Source organism: Grammomys surdaster, unplaced genomic scaffold (assembly GCF_004785775.1).
Source record: "Grammomys surdaster isolate TR1022 unplaced genomic scaffold, NIH_TR_1.0 271, whole genome shotgun sequence".
Lineage (NCBI taxonomy): Eukaryota > Metazoa > Chordata > Mammalia > Rodentia > Muridae > Grammomys > Grammomys surdaster.
In genome coordinates, this window is record NW_021604712.1 from 11,034,926 (window position 1) to 11,055,632 (window position 20,707).

The 20,707-nt window shown below is 46.0% G+C and overlaps 1 protein-coding gene across 2 annotated transcripts in view; it reads right to left on the reverse strand.

Moving 5' to 3' along the window:
- The window catches only part of Trpm1 (transient receptor potential cation channel subfamily M member 1), a 115,754-nt gene that overhangs the window by 29,639 nt on the left and 65,408 nt on the right, over positions 1-20,707 (reverse strand). For both annotated transcript variants that reach the window (XM_028776739.1, XM_028776738.1), the window contains exons 11-18: positions 17,301-17,471; positions 15,899-16,033; positions 14,822-14,872; positions 11,226-11,366; positions 10,434-10,463; positions 8,214-8,506; positions 4,946-5,174; positions 265-387 (exon numbers count right to left, since the gene is read on the reverse strand). In XM_028776739.1, the coding sequence (XP_028632572.1) occupies positions 265-387; positions 4,946-5,174; positions 8,214-8,506; positions 10,434-10,463; positions 11,226-11,366; positions 14,822-14,872; positions 15,899-16,033; positions 17,301-17,471 (1,173 nt within the window). The remainder of the gene's footprint in view (positions 1-264; positions 388-4,945; positions 5,175-8,213; positions 8,507-10,433; positions 10,464-11,225; positions 11,367-14,821; positions 14,873-15,898; positions 16,034-17,300; positions 17,472-20,707) is intronic.

Below are 20,707 nucleotides of genomic sequence, written 5' to 3' on the forward strand. Positions count from 1 at the left end.
TGGGAACAGGCCATCTCCAACACCTGGCAGCTGGGCTGCAGGTGGGACTAGGCTACTCCCAGCACATGGCAGCTGGGCTGCAGGTGGAACTAGGCCACTCCCAGCACATGGCAGGTGGCCTGCAGGTGGGCCTTTCCAGCACAAAGTGGCCTTAACAAGGGAAACTTCTCCAAGTGCCCCTGTTAGCAAGCTTTCTAAATCCATGGTAAACCAAATCTTAACACGGATAATGAGAGCCATGTGACCCTCTAGGGTGCCACTGACCACATTCTCTTCTTCCTTTTCTTTGCCGTCTTCGTTCTCCTTGGATGTTTGATAGGAGAAGTCATCATATGTACGGAATTCCAAAAACAAGATGGTGGGTGGGATAAGGATCCCCATGATGACCTATGAGAGGAGAAACAAACCAAGTTTTAAACTGTGGCGATTCTAGGAAAATCTAGTCTCTGTCGGTTACTCGTGTGTGTGTGTGTGTGTGTGTGTGTGTGTGTGTGTGTGTTGTGACAACATACCTAAGAGAGCAAGTTGTAGGAGGAAAGACACTTATTTTAACTCAGAGTGGGGAGGGAAGAAGAGGGCAAAGCAGCTCACATCCTGGCTGGGGCGGGGGGAGTCTCCCCTTCCCCCATGAGCTAGCACTTTGGGCTTTCTCTCTTTCCTCTTTTATATCACCCAATGTTAGCCTATGGACTGGTGCTATCCACATTTTGGGTAGGTCTCTTGAGTTAATCCTTCCTGAATATGCACTCATAGTGGACCCAGAGGGTACTCTACTGACTCACCAACCGTTGATACCAAAACCTCTGGATACTTATGGTCATTAAGTGACACAGTATCTGCATATCGTCTGCACACATCCTTCCACGTGCTCTGAATCATGCCTAGATAGCTGCTAACCTAATGTAATGTCAAAGCTGTCATACTGTATTCCCTAGGGAGTAAAGAGGGAAAATGGTTTATACTCATTCAGTTCAGGTGTATTTACAAATATTGTTTTTCTTTTATTACACACCTATCACCCATCTAGCATGTGCATATCACATGTCACAATGAATTTGTACAAATCAGAGTACAGCTTTCAAGAGTTGGTTCTCTCCTTCAAGCTGTGAAGTCTCGGGATGGAACTCAGGCTGACCAGCTTGGCATCGGGTACTTTTGCCCACTAAGACATTTTGAAAGCCTCTAAAGAGGCTTGGTATTTGGTTGATTTCAAGAACATGAAATCCTTGGAGCTGGAAGGCTGAATGTACAGTTAAATGTGTGAAGTTTAGACTGTCCACACTTGTCAGTTGCACAGCGGCCTGGACTATGTTCATCCCTGCTCCGATGATCCATGGCTTCCTGTGCTGGGTACTTTGACAGAATCATGAGAAGTTTGAAAAACATCCACTGATTTTTTTTTTTTTCAGAAGAGAAATGATACGCAATAGTGTGTGTAACCTAGACTCTAAAAAGCTATGACCTAACATTGAGGTGTGTGTAATCCAGACTCTAAAATGCTATGATCTAACTAACACTGAGTCTCCATGCAGGTAAGTTGGGACAGAGGCTTAGCTAGAGTACTTGCCTGCATGGACGCATTGCTGCACCAGATCCCAACACCATAAAACCAAACTACCCAAACAAAGCAAGTACACAACTAAATTAAAATCTAATACCGCCTCTGTTTTGTATAAAAATATTTCAGCGTGATGAGAATAGGGATACTTAGAGTTGGGAGGTTCGTGTGACTCACAGAGGAAGGGCTGAGCTCGGCCCAGAGGATGAAAGGATGCTCGGCCGCTCGCTGCTGTTTTATCAGGTGCTTCTCTATGCTCCACTGATTGCTAAAAGACTCTAAGTTTAATCCTAACCAAGCCTGAACCTCAACTTTGTGTGTGTGGCTTTAATTTCACCCTGAAATTTCAATTCCCCATCTGTTTTCTTGTTAAGGATTATCAACAGTTCCAACAGTGTTTGCTTCCCTAAACCTATATCCCTGACACTTGGGGGCTTTTTAGCTGTTCATTCAATCAATCTATCCGTTATCTCCCTCCCTCCTCTCCCTCTCTCTCTGTGTATGCATGTGCACATGTATGTGGTATATGAGTTCACGTGGGAGCCAGAGGACCTCAGGTGACCTTCCACAGGAGTGGCTACTTTGTTTTATTTTGTTTTGTTGATAGAGGGTTTCTCACAGACCTGGAAGTCACCAGCTAAAGCATCTTGCCTGGCTGCAAACTCCAGGGACCTGTCTATCATGTCTCTCTGCATTGAGACTACATGTCTGACTTGTTTTGTTTTCGTTTCTTTAAACATGTGTTCTAGGGAATCAAACTTAGGCCTTCATGCTTGAGTGACTGAAGCATCCCCCCACATCCTCATCCTGCTCTTCTGGAGTACAACCTTCTGAGGTCCAACCAAGCCTCTGTCTTTATTTACTCTACATGCTTCTCATTCAGTTGCATGCGTTTTGCATGGGGGGTGGGGTGCGGTGCTGAGAGGGTGTTGTAAAACACAGGGACTTATTTATCTGTTAATACTTTGAGATATGTATGGTGAAAGCCAAGTTTCAATGTTTGTCTAGCTTATTTTGTATTTATTTTTGAAGTACTTAGGATCAAACCCAGGACACCATGCACCCCAGGCAAGGGCTCTGCCACTAGGCAGTATATAGCCCTGTCTTTGCTTGTGATTTGCCCATAGCTCATTGAGTTGTCCAAGTTGACTCAAACTCACTCTTCAGCTCAGGCAAGCCTTAAACTTGCAACCTTCTTGCCTCAGCCTCCCATGAAACTAGGACCACAGGTGAACACCATTAGTCCTGGCCTGGCTCTGTACCTGTTTTTAGGCAATCTGCTTTCCTTGTGCGTTTGATTTTTTTACTCTGTTACCATGTTGCGATTGAACCCAGGGCTTTATGCAAGCTAGGCAAGTGTTGTACCACTGAACTACCTCCCTGGCCCTCCTCATGTGTTTCAAACAGCTGGATCAGGTTTTTAAAAAGTTTCCAGGTTCTAAATGTTTCTCCAATCAAAACTATGAAGACAAAGGCCTTGTTTCTCTGCGGCCTTCTAGGCGTCAGTGCTGCCAATGACTCGTAATGCCGACCCAGCATTCCCTGCTTCACACTTGACCTGTTTTCTTCAACGCCTCTTTGATCTTGCCATTCTGAAGACAAACTGTATTTATTAATATCTGAGGCTATATACAACATCAATCTAGCAAGTCTGTGCACGGTGTTGAATTGGATAGCTAGGCATGGCGTCTGTATTTCTAAGAGGTGGAGTCTCTTCTGCTAGTCACTGTGCCTTTTTAATACTCCAAACCCTCAACCTAACACAATGCCGTAAGTGGAAAGTCACCGACTTAATGGTAACGAGCCATGGTCAAAACACAGGCAACCTAGAAACAGCAAATAAAATGAATCTTTAGGCTGTGCATATAAACTGAATTAAAACACTTAATTGTGCACTTGGACTTGAATACCATCTCTAAGATAGCTTATTAGGTCCATGCGAAAATTCCAAATTTCTAGAAAGAAACTAGAAACACTTTTGGCCCCAGGCATTTCAGATAAGATACAAAACCTGCCGTGTTAAGACTCTGTTCTCATCGAGAGCCCTTAGAACCACCGTAATATAACCATTAGATACTTGGATTACCAAACCTTTTCTCAAGATAATCCAGGAGTTTGTTAACAGTGATTTTTCTCCCAATATATCTTCTTCAAACCTTTTCATTGCTTCATATTCTCTCCTAAGCCTCCTAAGTAAGGGAGATACTGTCAGCTAAAATACTGTAGAAACAGAGGTCAAATCTATACTTTGATTTTTTTTTAAGGTTAATTTATTTTTATGCACATGAGGGTGTTTTGTTTGCATGTGTGTCTGGGCACCATGTACATGCAGCTCCTGGGAAGGCCAGAAGACAACATTGGATCTCTTGGAACTGTAGTTACAGACATTTGTTAACCATTGTGGTGCTGAGAATGGAACCTGGATCCTCTGCAAGGGTGGTTCTAACCACTGAGCAATCTCTTCAGTTCCCAGATCTGTGCTTCAATCATAAGTTGGTGACCTGTCTGGAGAGCGTGATCAGTCATGGTGGGCTTCAGCTGAAAATACAGACTGTAGCAAGAGCTCTGTAAGCCAGGGATGCTGGCTGTATAGACCCAAGTGTCTGACTACCTCAGCTCAGGTCCACAGTAAGCAGCTCAAGCTTTGGACAACTTCATCTGCAAGCTTTGAGTTCCTTATCTGTAAAGCTAGAACTATTGTAGTGTCTCCTTCATGGGGTTGCTCAGGGGAATACAGTGTCCTCCTTATCCCCCCTAACCACCAATGAATGCCAGAAACATATAGTACTTCCTCTGTACATTGTCTATATGTCCTGTGGCACCGCCACCTAGTGGCCATGCTAGTGTGCCGGTACATTTTACATCACGGTGTCTCCTTCCTGGGAGTCTCTCCTCTTTGAGACTGTTAGTTAGTAAGGAACTTGAGGGTTACTTGAATGCAAGCACTGGAGTGTTGTGACAGTTTGTCTGGTAAACAAGATATCTGCTAGACGGCTAGTGGGTAGGTGCAGAATACATTGTAGGTATACTGGACACGCAGATGATATATGTTTTGGGTGGGACAGAGTGTGATCGTATGAGACTTCATTGTGCTACTCAGAATGCAATTTACAACTCAAGCAAGGAGTTAGGGTGTAGCCCAGTGGCAGGGCCTTCATCTAATTTACATCAGGCCCTTGATTGCCCATCAAGCAAACAGACAAAGGAAACTTATGAGTCAATTATTTCTCGCACACTTTCAGCCTGTGGGTGATGGGGTAACTGAAGTGGAGGAAAGTGAACTCCGGTACTGTAGGACCACTGTACATGGGATAAGCTTGAGGTACAGAGCTCAGCCTAGTGCCCCCTGTCTCTGTGATCCCAGCCTGATGGCCACGGCACACCCACCTTCAGGCCAGGGTTCTTCCTCATGCGGAGTCTTCCCATCCACATGTCTGTCAGCAGCATCTGGCTGCAGGTGTGAGCAATGAAGTCCCGGTGCTTGGCTGCCACAGCCAGCTTAAGGCAGGTTGAGTTGCTCCAGTTCTTGAGCTCATAGGTCAGAAGTTTCATGGCAACCTGTTCATCATGCTTGTAAGACTGGTCTAACAGCTCCACAGCGAGCTGGCCAAAATCTCTGGAGGGAAAAAGATGTCAGCAGTGACAAAACCATAGAGGTTATGAGTTTGTACTTAAATATATGTGTCCAAGGTAACTTGGGGAGCCATAAGACACAGAACACAGTTGAAAGTGGTTCTGAGGTCCTCTGTACATTCTCAAGATCTGTCACCAGAGGCAGAGGTGGGGGGGGGGGGCAGCAAGTAGCAGTCTCTGTGATTGGTTAGAAAGAGGATTGGTTATTCTTCCTGCAACAGAGCTTTAGGTGAAGCTAGCTATGTCCCTCAGGCCCCAAGGAGACAAAGACCTTTTCCTTGGACTGTACACAGTACTGTGAGGCAGATGGACAAGGCAAGATCTTCGGAATTGCAGTGGTAACCAGCGGCTGCTTCTGGAACCCCCAGGAGGGGGGCATGTAGAGCAGCAGCGTGTCTTGTGGGGTTGGTTAGGTTCCGATTCTAACTGTGGGTGTTAGCCATACCCATGTGTTTGATATAAACCAAACATTTTAACCATGTGCTTCTCATGTGTTGTGTAAAACTTCAACACAGCCTTGATTACAAGATAATCCAACATGCTCTGTGCAATGAGACAGAGTGTAGTTGTCATAGAGCCCGGAGCAAGATATCTGATTGCTCATAACCTCTATGACCTGATGTCAGGGTTAGGGCAAGTGTCACCAGACAAAATCTGGGAAGGTTGAATGGATTCAGAAACCCTGGTATTCTCATATCTGAGACTGGTAGGCATTTTATCTGCTCCCGGCCCTGTTCCTGTCCTGGAGCATGTGACCATGGCACCCCACATTAGAATTGTGACCCCTAGTCATGTAGCTTAGAGCACAGAGTTCTCCATGTAAATGAGGTATTTAGATGGGCCACCCTGAGGATTCAGCCAGTAAGCGTCCCTTCTCAGGCATTCCTTCTTGTAAAAGGTGTTTAACCTCTGGTCCACCCTGAGTAAGTTGAATGCACCCATTTTCCACAGTGAACAATGAATAAATAGTATGGGCAAGCAAGGACTGTCTCATCAAGAACTGCTGTGTGGAGGTAAGGGGGAAAGCCTTCATCATATAGAGCCTCAACACCTATGTCTCCCACAGAAGGTCCCTCCATGCTCCTGGACTCTTGACGTTATCCCCACCCCTTGGCCCTGACCACCCCAGGCTGGTCATTGTAGGCCCATTCGGCCCCAGTTCTAGACTCTATGAGATTTCCAGCAGCGACTGGACACCCTGGAGTTTGGGAGCCCCTGTCTCCTTGGCCTCAGCTTGCCTCCTTTCTGATCCAGGCTGGGGCCCCCACCATCATAGGCTAAGTTCATAGCCTAACACCACACGTTTTGTCTGCCCAAGCAGAGTTGATACACACCTGCAGGGAGACAGAACTCAAAACCACAGCAGAGGAAGTGCAGGAGTCAGGAGCACAAAGACAGTGACACAGCTGAATTTTGAAGAGAGTTTGTTACTTTTTTTCCTAATGACCCTGATTCCAATATTTAACGACAGCTATAGCCATATTCAGTTCTTTTGCCTTTTTTTGGTCATGGGATGTAGTTAAAATAAGGCCACATAGTTATCCTTCTCCTCTGGTTTTGTCTCTCCATGTCTAGGAGGTTTTGTTGTAGTTATAAAGATGGAAATGAGGGAACGAGAGTGGCCATTCCTGTCCCTTGAAGTTTCTGCAGTGCATAGTATTTTCTTGTCCTGATCATAGGCTTCAGGGTGACATATCACCAAGGGGGGACTCTCTAGAAGGCAGGGCTACATGTGGAAACCCAAGGTAGGTGAACATATCTCTGTTCTTAAAAGCATTGTGTTCTGGAGTTAGAGAGATAGCTTAGTGGCTAAGAGATTTGTCTTTCTTGCATAGGACCTAGGCTCGGTTCCTACCATCCACATGGTGGCTCACAAATACCTATAACTCCAGTCCCAGGGGGTTGGAACATCCTCTTCTGATCTCCTCAGGCATCATGCATGCATGCATATGGTACACACACACACTCAAAATACTCATAAAATAAAGTAAAACAAACCTAAGAGAAAAGCACTTAAAGTCTTGGTTTCTAACCTTAGAAACCAACCAATCATTTGGAAATCACAGAAACCAGAGCACAAGCAGAAGGAATCCAAACAAAGCCATGGGATGCTGGCACAGCTGCCTGGCACAGCTGTCTGGCTCAGCTACCTCGAGTTCATGTGCCTATAAAGTCGTTTCTGGCCTCCAGACTCCCAGTCTGTCACGTGACCAACCTGCAAAGAGCTGGTCTCTCCTAACAACAGACAATCCCTTGAACAAGCTGGAGGCCAGCATCCTTTCTTCAGTTCATCACAGGAAAGACAGCTGTCCTCAGAATGCAAGGGCAAGGAGGCAGACTCAGAATCATCACGTACTGTAGCAGACGTGTCTGCAGAACCAGAGCAGGCTTAGGAAACATGAGCTATAACCTATGAATTGCTGAATGTTTGCTGTGACCAAGTCCAAATGTGACCAAGTCCAAGGCCCCACCCGACCAGGTTCTGACAGCTAATGTAGAACCCCCTCCTCTGGTAGGGAAAAGGAAATCTGGCATTGAAATCTAGCTGTACTCTGCTCTCCTTAGCTAGGCCTGTGCTCAGGAGAAACTAGCTAAACCGAAAGTCCACCGTGCTGGGGAATAAGTGCCTAATCTATATGAAGAGAAGAAGTCAATATTACCCCCCATTTTGGACATCTGCCCAAGCTCTAGGGGAAGAAAAATTCAGAAGTCCTCCTGACATCCAGCGCCCAGTACATAGATATGCTGAAGTTTATACAGCATCCGTGAATGTTTCTTTATGGAAATTTATTTTACGGTCTTTGATCATATGCTTGAGAAGGCAGCAGACTAGACCAGTAAGAACTCAGAAATAAGCCAAAGGGACACCAGTAATAATACTGACCAATCTGATGGGCAAAGTCCTTTATGAGTAAGCCTCAACCACATAGTTCCTAAATAAGAAGTGCAGTGGTCACACCGTCAAGGTGGAGAGCACCAGACAGTAGTCAACCTCATCCTCAGATTCCCTCAAGATACTCACTTGGAATTGTTGTCCAGATCCTGGGAGATGTCATCCACCAGCTCGCTCTCGGAGGACTCGTGCGCCATGGCCTTGTATAGCTTACAGGCCACCAAGGCCTTTGCCATGCACTCCTCCCCACGCTGCCACAAGAAGACCGCCATCTTCTGGCGCTTCATGAGCACGGCCCATACCATGAGCTCATGGAACGGGTACTGGAACCGACTCACGGCGGGGTCATCCACATCTATGTCAATCTCTTCCTCTTTCTTCTTCTTCTTTTTCTTCTTCCCTTTGGCTGGGGGTTCATCATCCTAAGGGGAGAGAAACACACTTTAAAAAAAAAAGGTTCTTCCTAAATGGGCAACAAATGGTTCTAGAGACTTCTGTGTCAGAAACAGCTAAGAGACTTGGTAAGCCAGTCTCTGGCCGTCACACTGCATACTGACTCCTTTGAGAAGGCGCATATTTTTTATGATGAAAAGTAAATCACTTAAAACCAAGTGAACTGAAAAGGACTGTTGCTATTGGAATAACTTAACCCACTGAGTGAGCAGTTTCATTTTTTCAGAGGACTTTAATGGAGGAGACAAAACAAACACCCCCCCCCCAAACCTCCCCATCAGCCAAATACAGACAGCACAACAGGAAAGGTGAAGTCCCTGTTTGTCTCTTTAGGGACATATTCCAACACAGCAGACCATCAATATTTGTTTGCAAGATGTAGCTGAACTAGAAACTGGTAGAAACAGTGTTAAGTGGGGCCTGGTGGGCACAGAGCTATAATACCTACTCACCTGGAGTCCAAGGCAGGAGGTCAGCAAGTTCAAAAACTGCCTGAGTTACGGAGTGAGTCAACAGCAAATCTGGGCAACTGAGTGAGATTCTGCCTCAAAATAAAAGTAACGGGGTTGCTATGTACCATGAGGAACTGAGTCTGTGTTCCTGTGCCGTGTAGACAGCCAGTTAAGGCAGCATGCACCTGTAACCCCAGCACCAGAAAGCAGGGACAAGAGGATTCTTGGGCTCTGGTGGCCAAGCCAGTCTAGCCAATCAATGAGGCCCAGCTTCCGTGAAAGACCACATCTCAAAAAATAAGATGGAGGGGAAAGAAAGGGAATGGGGGGATATGTGCATTTTTTAAAACTCAGGAGATAGGAAAAGTGGCCCAGAAGGTTTCTGCTGCCAAGCCTCCCAGGACCTACCTGATGGAAGGAGAGAACTGACTTCTACAAGTTGTCTTGTGACATCTACTGGCATGTAATGCACATATGTGTGTGCGTGCACACATGCACACACACACACATACACACTCATGCATGCACACAAATAAAATATAATTAAAAATAACTCAGAATAAGTATTACACATCACTGAAGCTCTTGGATGGGCAGGGGAGGCTAGAATGTTGTGGAAAAGCTTGTAAAAGTAAACTTAAGGGTCTAGATGAAGTAACTTTTAGGAAAATGAAAATTACCAAGTTCAATTCTGTTAAGGCAGGAAGCCTGAATGAATTTGTATTCCCAGTGTCTGTCATCAGGAAATGAAAAATAAACCAAAAACAGGACTGGGAGCAGAGTATTAAACTGAGGGAAGATTTGGGGCAGGGAGGATATGGGAGGAATTGCTTAGTGTGGGTGGATTTGATTGATTAAAACACACTATGTGCATGTATGAACTTTTCAATAAAAAGAAAATTATTTTTTTAAATATGATAATCTCGGGCTGAGGAGATGGCTCAATGGCTAAAATGCTTGTCTCTGATGAAGTATGAGGACTGTGTTCAGATCTCCAGAACTCGTGTCAAAGCTGGGCTACTGTCATCCCTGCCTGTAATTCTAGGCCTTGACAGTCAGAGAGAGGCAGGAGATTTCCCCAAGCCAAGCTGGTTAGATAGAGTAGTTGTAATTGTTTAGTGAAAACTCCTGCCTCAATAAATACAAGGGAGAGCAACTGAGGAAAACACGTGTGACAACCTCTGACCTGCACACACCCAAACACATAGAAACACACACACACACACACACAACACACACACACGCATGTGCACAAAGCAGTTTAATTTTTTAAAGGTATATGAGCTTTTTTATGATTCAGTCAACTCATCTAAGATTTTCGTGAATTGTACAAAGAGCTTATTTATGGAGAACATTGCTCAATTTTGTGTTAATATAAATCTAAAGGCGTCCACGGAATGACAAAGGTACAATAAATAAACTGCCACAAGCACGTTCTACTTACTTCCATTCCCAGAAGCTTAAGTGCTTTCGGCTGCATGATGAAGAAGTAGGAAAAGAAAGAAATTTAAGTGTTTTGTATCACTATTAATTAAGGACAATACCCAAGTGGGTCAACGCTTTCAGGTGGAAACTGCTTCTGTCAACAGAAGTCAGTTGGGAAGGACAGACAGACACACAGCCTTCCTCATAAGTAGAACCAAATGAGGCTCGCGGTACAAACTGTGGAAAGGGAGAGGGGAAGGCTCCCCACAGATCTGATGTTTAAGTGACTTGAGGTTTAACAGGCTGGAGCAAGAAGCAGCATTATGGCAGGTCAGGAATTAACTTTGATTTTGGTGGAAGAATAGGATCTATTGTGGTAGGGTACAAATGGCTTGCTGCAGCTGTCCTGGATGACTCAGATGGTTGGCTATGGTTGAACAGCGGGGAGCCCTGAGTGTTCATGGGCAAAAGATACTTTTCCTTGTCCCTTGCTTTGGAAGACAACAGGAGCTCCAGTGATCGGTGGGAGAACGGGTTGAGAGAGCAGAGGCATGGGGACCAGAGGGAGGGCTATTGTGGGAAGGAAGGGAGAGCAGACATGCTTGACAGGTTGCACTGCCTGGCCCAGTCTTAAGAGGTGAAAGCTAGGAGGCCCCGCATTGGGTGTGAGGGCAGAGGCAGGGTGGCGTCACTTCAGGGCAGGTGAGGTAAAGAGTTGCATTCTGCACAGGTAGGCTTAATGGGGAAGCACACCAAGGATCCACATGTCACTCTGGGAGACACAGGACACCGCGTGTCTGCTGAGCTCTACCCTCTTAGGGCCAAACAGGTTGTTGTAGAGAGTCCGGAAGCTTTTCCGAGTATAGTTGCAGCGGTAAGCACCGCCCATGAGGTACTCCAGCACCAGTCCTATGTCGATAAGGCTGATGTGGTAATCAGGTGGAAGGTTGCTCTGTAAGAAAAGGAGTTCACAGTGTGTCATCATCCCAGGGACAACTGACCGTTACTATAACAACAGTGTTCATTCTGTTACCATATGATATACTGGACAGACAGGTTAGATCATATCCCAGAAATTGGCTCCCATTGAGAATAAAGAGACAGACTACTATGAAGTTCACGGCATGGGTGTATGACCAGACAGAGTGGTTGGTAGCTGTTATATGGCGTGAGCAGTGCGGTGTCACAGACTGTCAGCAGATGTATTTGGATGACACATACCCTTGATCAGCCCTTGCAGAGGAGGGGCTAGCCTCAGAGAGGGGCCAAGTTTCATGGAGGAAGTAGTGAGTCTCATGGTAACCTGTAGGAGGCCAGAGTATTTCTTAGGACTGGAGCCTCACTAGTGAAAGCTTTAAATGGTGCTGGGCTCCAGGAGTCACCTCAAAAATCATACGAACACCAATCTCAGTCAGACATAGTTTACTGAGCAGACATCCCAGGGAGGGCTGATCAATCAGTGTCACAAACCCAGACTCAGAAGCTGGTTGTAATGTTGAGTCAAGCTCCTACAGTGCTTTTTAAGCCTGAAATCTACAAACATCCGTGCCATATTATCACACCAATCAAGATTTAGGGATAGGGGATTTCCTTAGGAACATGTCTTTGTTGTACACTTATCCTGCTCCCATTGGTTGGAAAACTCATCTGTGGCAGAGGACTTGCCAAACAGAATGTCAGTTACCCATGTATATGTCTCTCTCTGACAGATAGAAGGTCAGTTCCCAGGAAGGTCTTGGGACCTTAAACTTTACTCGACCCTTACTCAAAATGGAAATCTTATTCCAAGTAGTTTCTTGTACTGCTGTAGGTATCTCTCTTATGTTAGGGTCCATCCCAGGGGTGACTTATAAAAACAAATACCATAAAGGTTTATAGACAGGTACGGGAAGTGCAGCTGGGTGGTTGGTTTGGGCCCAAGCTTATTGTGGGTAACTATACAAAGCAGTTCTACTGACTTCTATTGTGATTGGTTTCCAAAGGCACAGAACATAATAGAATATGTAATCATAAGAAAGTTGCCTAGTAACAGCAGAAACAACATATGAGAAAGTTTGCTTATAATATTAGTAACAGCACAAGATTCCTAACAAATGGTATCCAGTGACTCTGGGGACATTGGATCTTCAGTAAAACACAACCAGCAGCTGTCTGGTATAACTAGGAGCTACCAGAAGGACTTAATCTAATCAGTGTGGAAGAGAGTTTGCTGGGTCACAGTCCCAATGGTGCCTCATGCATTGTGCCACTCCTCTGCATTCCAGAGAGGTTCATACGTCACTGTGCCATTGGTTTTCTAAGAGCTGAAATGATGTCGATACCCTGGGATCCATTGAATGTCCTTTTTATAAGCAGATTTTTTACACTGGCTGAATCCTTTGCCCATAAAATATATATTTCTTCTGCTCTGAGTATGGTCATTGACCATGTGGGATATTTCTTACTAATGGGGCCTTTTTTCTCTCAGTTCTGGGGATTGAGCTCAGGGTTTCATACATGGTAAGTTTTTACTCTACCAATGAGCATATCCCAGCACAAGGATCTCTTATTGGCGACAAGAAGATGTAGGCCTTCTCTAAGTTGCTGGATGCTAGGGGAGAGGGATGAGGCTGTAAAGAGATCAGGGCAGCAGCATGTGTAACTAACAGAAGGAGAGCCTATTGATCCCAAGATGGGTTGTTTAGGGTAAGTAAGGGTTTTCGGGAAATGATGACAGGGGTGGTGGCGCAGGGATGATAAGGTAAGATGAGAAGGAGTGGGTTCTGTGGCTGTGAGGAGGTGTGGCCCAGGTGGGCTATAGCCTCCCAGGGCTCCCCACATCCAGATGGCTCAGTGTAGACGGATGGAATGTGGTAGGAGGAGTCTTGGGCATGGGCATGGGCATGGGCCAGGATCAGTGGGAATGCGTCTGTGTATTGGAACAAGCTTGAACCTCATATTGCAGCCATGGCAGTTTGGAGGTGGTGTTTATGAACAGGGAATCAAATCGGAGGAGGGAGGACCACAGGAGAAGGAGCGATTATTGAAGTCATTCAGCTGAGGAATGGTTGAGTTTGAACTTGGGTAGCTCTCACTTTGAAAGTTTGCACTCCCTAATCTGTCTTCCACTTGGGTCTTGAGGGAGAAAGAAGAATAATTTTGTGTGGAACAAGGCTTTAAGCCAGAGGCCTCTGAGGTCCCCCAGTTCCCAGATCCACTGATTTTATTCTGCTCTGTAGAAATCATTTTCTCATATTCTTAGAACTGATTATCAATACGAAATGTGACCAGGATATCCAGGACTCTATCCAGGAGCCCCACTCTTTCATTCTAGAGAGATGGATTGCTCCTATGAGAACCTAATCTCATCTCTAAGTTGGGATGATAAGACACAAGAGATGCCAGGGTAGGACGGGGAGAGGAAATTCCCACAGGAACACAATCTGTCCATAGTGGGGAGCCTTGGAGAGTGAGGAGAGCAGCTTCCCTAAGAAACGGAGGAATTGCAAAGGCTGAGAGAACCTCTGACGCAATAGATGGGACATGTAGACTTCTTGGGAGCCTACTCTTGGCACTTTTAGAGTCACCTTGGTGCTACACTATAACCAAGCAGTTGTCCGTATGTTCCTGAGCGGTGACAAAGCTTAGTCTACCCCCCCCACTTCAAGTTTATATATTTATCAACTGAGTGTGTGTCTTTTGGTATGAGTGTATGTATACATCTGTGTTTGTGTGTGCAAGTGCATATGCATGTATGTATGCACATGTGTATGGAGACCTAAGGTTGATGTCTGGTGTCTTCTTCAACTTCTCTCTATTTTATATACTGAAGTGGGGCCTCCAATAAACCTGAAGCCTCCCAGCTGACTTCAGGGATTCCCTGTCTCTGCCTCTGGCAGGGTAGGGTTATGAAGGGGGCAGTCATCATACCCATCCAGATTAGACTTAAAAATATGTGTGTGTATGTATGTATGTATGTATGTATGTATGTATGTATGTGGAGAGAGGTCAAGTGTGCATGTGTGTGTGTGTGTGTGCACCTATTGAGGTAAGAGGAAAGTCGGTAGGAGTCAGTTCTCTTCTTCTACCAGAGATGAGACTCAGGGAGACTCAGGTAATCAAACTCGTAGGCAAGCACCTTTACCTGTTGAGCCATCACACAAGACTCCACCTAGCATTTACTTGATTCTAGAAACCCGAACTTCAGTTATCCACGCTTTCAAGCACTTTACAGCCATCTATCTTCCTGGCCCCTTATTCTTCTTTTTAAAGTTATAAGTAAACTCTTGCTATGAATAGAGCAATAGGGAAATCGTTCCCTACACCCCAAAGAAGAGGATAGTACATATTAAAAACAGAAGATTGTGTTTAAGAAGTGCTTTAGTGACGGATGCTAGCAGAGGGTTGAAAAGGGGCAAATGGGCTCACCTTCTTTACATCCCGCACCAGCAGATGAAGGGTGTTTGGTGGGCCCAGTCTCTGAAAGGGAAGCAGTCAGCCACAGTCAGTAGAGTTGGCTCTTCAACTCTTGAGCAGAATTCCGCCCCACTGAAGTGAAGAGTTTGTAGTGTACTACCGCGTCATTTCTTTTATAAGGCTGTGGTTACCACGTTCAAACATGTGTGAAATACTTTGAATGCTTGTAGTGTTCTTGTAGTGTTAAATGCCTGCATGTTTTACACATTTCTGCCAATGAAAGTCAGAATGGGGAAGGAGTAATACATTTCTAAAGCTTGAATTGTTCTAGTGTAGGCAAAGTAAATTCCATCCTACCACTTCCTGTTCTGACACAGCACAGCTCCTGACCGCTAAAACTTGTTTTCAGTGTAGACCATGGAAACCAGAGGGTCCCAAACAACAATTGAATAATAACCCTGGTGACTGTTCAGTCTGCTGGTGCCTTAGGACATGGCATCCTCTTGCTTCGCAAGCAGAAGTTGTAAATGCAGGATTCCTAGGGTTTACCTGGCCGATTTTTAGCGTTTTCTCTGTTTGCACAAGCACTACGATAAACTGAATCTGAATCCTTTCCCCAGGCTAGTGGTGTACAATCCCATCCTTGTTCTCCACATGAGCTATAGCTCCCGGTAAGCCCCATGACCCCAGGGAAATGCCTGATGTTTCAGTGGTCTGTGTTGCTAAGTCCTGACGTTCAGTGGGCTGGGACCATCAAGCACATTTTCACATTTTCACCTTAGGACACTTTCACCTAAGAGATGGCTTTATAAAGATGTGAGCCCACTGCACAGCGAGGATCATTTGTCCGCTGCAGCTGGAAGGACAGGCTGGCTGGTACGGCATAGTTACTAAGAATATGATGAATGCACACTGGCCAGGAGCAAGTGAGGAGGAGCTACCTCTCACTACATACGGGTCTTCCAGCTGAAGCTGCCCCAGTGAGTCTGTCTATACTTTGTCCAGCCCACCCCTGTTTTGGATAATTCGTATCAGTGATAAGTGTATTCAGTGCTAGCTCGTCTCTGCCCTTCCTCCTGGGATGCTCACGGTGTTGTAAAGCTCCTCCAGCCTCGGAATAGTGAGGAAATGCTGCATGTTCACTCCATTTTCAATCAGGAGCTTCACAAAGTCAACCCGATCTAAGACAAGAGCATCCAGCATGGCTTGCTCCAGGGCATTCACCTGCATGAAATCCAGAAGGGACACCATGAGTTGCTTCTTGGGAGACTCCAGGCAGGAGACCTTAGGACATCTCGTGGAAAGTTCTGGAATGTTCCGAATTTTTGTTTGTTTGTTTTTGTGCACATGCGTGCGTGTATGTGTGTGTTGGGGGCATGTTTTGTTAACCTGGTACTGGGAATTGAGCCCATGGCCTCACATATGCCTGTCAAGAGCTGTACTCAGGCCCTGCACCCCAGTCTATGGTTCCTAGAATTGTTTTGTTTGAATAAATATGCCTTAACCTTCTCGCCTCCGTCTTCAGTCTGGTCCACACATGCTCTGTCAAAGTTTGTAAGGGATTCTATCTTTTAAAAATGAGTCAAAGAGGACATGGGGTTGGTTCAGAAGTTAGAAGCACATCTTGCACTTGAAGAGGACCCAGGTTCAATTCTCAGCTTTTACATGGTAGTTCACAACCTCTCTGCTAACTCCAGTCTCAGGGGATACCGTGCCTATTTTTGACTTCTGTAGGCACTAGGCATGTACATGGTGGTGCACATACATACATGTAGGCAAAACACTTAAACATATAAAATAATAAAAATAAATAAATCTAAACAAATTTCTAATGAGTTGAAGACAGCCACCCCAATGTTGACCCATTTAGTTTCTCTCTGCTGTTTCTTTACTGGGGAGCATTTTTTTGGGAGTGGTAAGACCATGTGGGCATGTCATAGTCCACTAGGGTGCTGTGGGGTGAGTGATGACCACACACTCCTATTTATGGAACAAAGATACCACTCTGAAAGGAAGTTCTGGTCATCTTAGTAGTAGCTCTCTCTGCCTGGCAGGCATGCAGACACTTGGTGCAGAGAAATATGGGAAACAAACCACATAAATTCATGCCACAAAACCCTTTTGAAGTGATAATGTCGAGAGGGGTGATGGGTGGGTATCAGTAGCTACCCGGCTTGGGAGGCTGGAGCCATCCATGCATGATGTTTTCCAGGTCTCCCTGCTGCTGAGACACAGGCAAGCAGGGACTCTGCAGTGACAAGCATATGCCATAGGGACAACCACTCCTCCTTATGAAACAGTTGTGACCACCGATGGCTACATTGCAGTGAACACATTATTGCCATGAAATCTTGACATTAACCCATCTACTCTCCATCCTGGGAGGGATGAAGCAAAGGTAACAGGGAGTCTCCTCCCCCGAGAACTAGGGGAGTGCCAGTGCAGAACTCTGAAGACACATGGGTAAGGGCATGAGCACATGTGCACACACCCAGTTCAGCAGCTCAATCTTCCGGGGATCTGTTTCTTCCTCCACTTCCTCTTTCACTTTGCCTTTCTTCTTGCCTTTTCCTTTTCCTCTTCCCTTGGTGGTGGCTGTGGGTGGCTTCTTCTCCTTCTCTGCAACTTTGGTGTCCACAGGAGGGGCCAGGCTTCCCAGGGGCTGTAATCCACAAGCATATTGGGAAAAGGTACCAAGACTGCCCCTTTTTCTAAGATAAGCACAGGAACACCCTAAATTTTACATGCACAAGCACGCATGTGCACGAAGACACACACACACACATACACACACACGAGTATACACACATACTCACATGCTCACACAGACATACCCAGCTTAGACTCACACATACCCACACACGTGACTTGTACAGATGCATGTACACATTCCTATTCATGCAAATAATGCCTCCGTGTGTACATGGGGAAGTTATACACATCCGTGGTTCAATGCTATGAACATATACATGAGTATTCGGACATGCAAACACCCAAGGCACTATGCACCAGCACACACAGGCATATACACATGTGCACACACGCTGTGTGCCTGGCTGTCTGATGAAGAAGATCCTGTCACTGTGAACCACTGTTCCTGATGGGCACAAAGAGTTGCTTGACCTGATGCAATGTCGGTGTATATTTGAAGTGAATGTCATGTTGGTTGATGGGTGTATTTTGAGGAAAGGATGCCGAGAGGCAAATGAAAAGGTACCATTGGTGTGCAGATGGTACTCTAATGATGGGAGGGTGTGACTGTGAATGGGTCAGAGGCAACAGACATAATGCAAGTTGCTGTTTAGGAAGAAATGTGAGCTGGAGATTATTGTGGCTAAAGCAGCTCTGGAGGGCATCTTGGAGCTGTACAATGTGGTGATGGGTGGGGGCTTCAGGAGCACATGCAGTGTTGTGACAAACTCGAAGCTTCAGGGGCTCAATGCAGTACAGTGATGGACTGAAGGCCTCAAGGACAGAGGGTGCTCACTCAGTGGAATAGGAGGGAGACAGAAGTGGACCTGATCCCCTGGTAAGTGTGGAACGAGGGGCCTGTCATGGTAACACAGCCGGTGTCAGAACCACTGGACCCTCTGCTGATGGCCTCTCCCCACCGCCTTCCTCCCATCATGCTCTGCTGGTGGGTTGTCCGCAGACACACTCCCTCCTCTTCACTTTTTCCTCTGCTTGCTTTGATGCATCTTTCTGTCCGTCCATTGCTCTGGCTTTGATCACCAGTGACAGTGCTGATGCCCAAATCCAGGGCATCACCCAGGTTCCTTCATGTCAGGCCCTTAGGTCACCTGCCTCAATAGCCGCTCCTCCCTTAGGCATCTCTGCCAGTTTCCTGGGCACCACAAGCTTCAGTTTCTCAGTGCCAAGGCTCTTCTGTCTGGACTCTGCCCTTAACCCCCACCGCTTTCATTTTGCTCTCTCCCTCGGCAGCCTCACCGATGCTCACACCACCCACTGCTCTCATCGATGCTCACACAACTCTTTATTTATTGAGGAACAATCTTCCCTGTCTGGTTTCAGCCCACTCTCCTCCCCAGAGTTCCTCTGGAGAACTTGGCAGCTCCATCTGTATATCTCATAGACTCCTTACTTCCGAGTCAGTCAGCTTTCTGCTGTTACAACGAGGTACCAGGAGTGGGACACTGGATTTATCTAGCCTACAGTTTTGGAGGCTGAGACTCTGAGCAACACGGAGCCAGCGCTGCCCTGGACTTCCTTGCTGCATTACATGGGGAAAGGTGGGAACAGCTACTGCATGGAGAAATCACCTGGTGAGGCAGGAAGGGGGAGGAGGGGCATCCTGGCTCCTTTTGTTCCCCACAACCTCTCCCACAGGAGCTAGCCATAGGTCTGAAGAATGACAGCACTGCCTTCTGAAGGCAGCGTCCCCAGGGTCCTAAGTACCTTCTACCAGACCCCATTTCTTAAAGCTGTTTCCATTTCAACCCCACTGCTCTAGGCACAAAGCTTCTAACCCGTGAACCTCTGGGGACAAGCCAGAGTCCTTAGGATGCCTGCTATTAAAACCAGGCAACTAACAAAAACAACAACAAAAACAAAATAGAAAGTAAAAGCCGTTGCTGAGAAAGTGGAGCGCAACCAGGAGACACCTCCAACGCAGTCCATTCCAGTGTCCCTCGTGTCCGTGAAGTGGCGTCCCCACTTACCACCTGTACTACTGTGCAGCTGAGTGTCCTTGCTGATGTCTCCCTGTCTGCCTGTCCTCCTCTGTGATTGGCCCACCCCTACACGCAGTCATGTTTCACGCCCAGAACCGCTGACTTCTACCCCATTCTTGCTTTCCTTTCAGTCTCCACTCTAGGTCCAGATGCCTTTTCTCAGCTGAGCCATTTCAACAGCCCATCAGGGGGCCCTGCACAGCTGCCATGACGGTACTCTCCCAGGGCTTCTGTCAAGACAGTCCAGAGCATCCTGGAATAGCTAAAGTATGTAATGCTTACACACACATACACACACAAACACACTCACACACATACTCAGAGAGAGGAAGAGAGAGAGGGAGAAATATAATCATGATAAGAACGATACTGAAGAATAAAGGCGGCCTTTAGCCCAGTTCTCAGCCTTCCTAACGCTGCCACCCTTTAATACAGCTCCTCACGTTGCGGTGACCCCCAGCCTTAAGATTCTTTTGTTGCTACTTCATAACTGTAATTTTGCTACTGTCATGAATCATAAAGTAAATATCTGCTATGCAGGACGTCTGATATGTGACCCCCCCACACAAAGAGGTCATGACCCACAGGCTGAGAACCGCTGCCATAGGATGAGCAAATATGGCAAATCAAAAATATAAAAAGGGATTAATGTTCAGAATGGATACAGAATTCCTAAAACTCAACAACAAAAATCCAATTCAAAAATAAGCAAAAGACTTGACTAGCTAGCTATCCGAAGAACTTCACCAGTGGATGGCACAGACGCTCACCACCACTAAGGAAACACAGATAAAAATCAGCTGAGATGCCATCCCAACCCACTAGGATGGCTATTATGGTAAAACAGCATTATAAAACAATAGAAAGTAACACATGTTTCTGAGAAGGCAGAGAAATAGGAATGTTTGCACTTTGAGTGCAGATGTAAAAATATGAAAGTGTCACAAAAAAAATCATGGTAACTGCCAAACATAAACATAGAATTATCACTTAATTATGAATTATGACAGAAGTCCACTTCTGGATATATTCCCAATGGAATTTATGGCAAGACTCAAATGGACACCTGGGCACCCACATCCATAGCAATGCTACTCATGACGGGTAGTGTTCAGTGATGGCTGAATGGATAAGTAGTGTGGACACACACAAGGTAGGGCCTCTCTCTCTCTCTCTCTCTCTCTCTCTCTCTCTCTCTCTCTCTCTC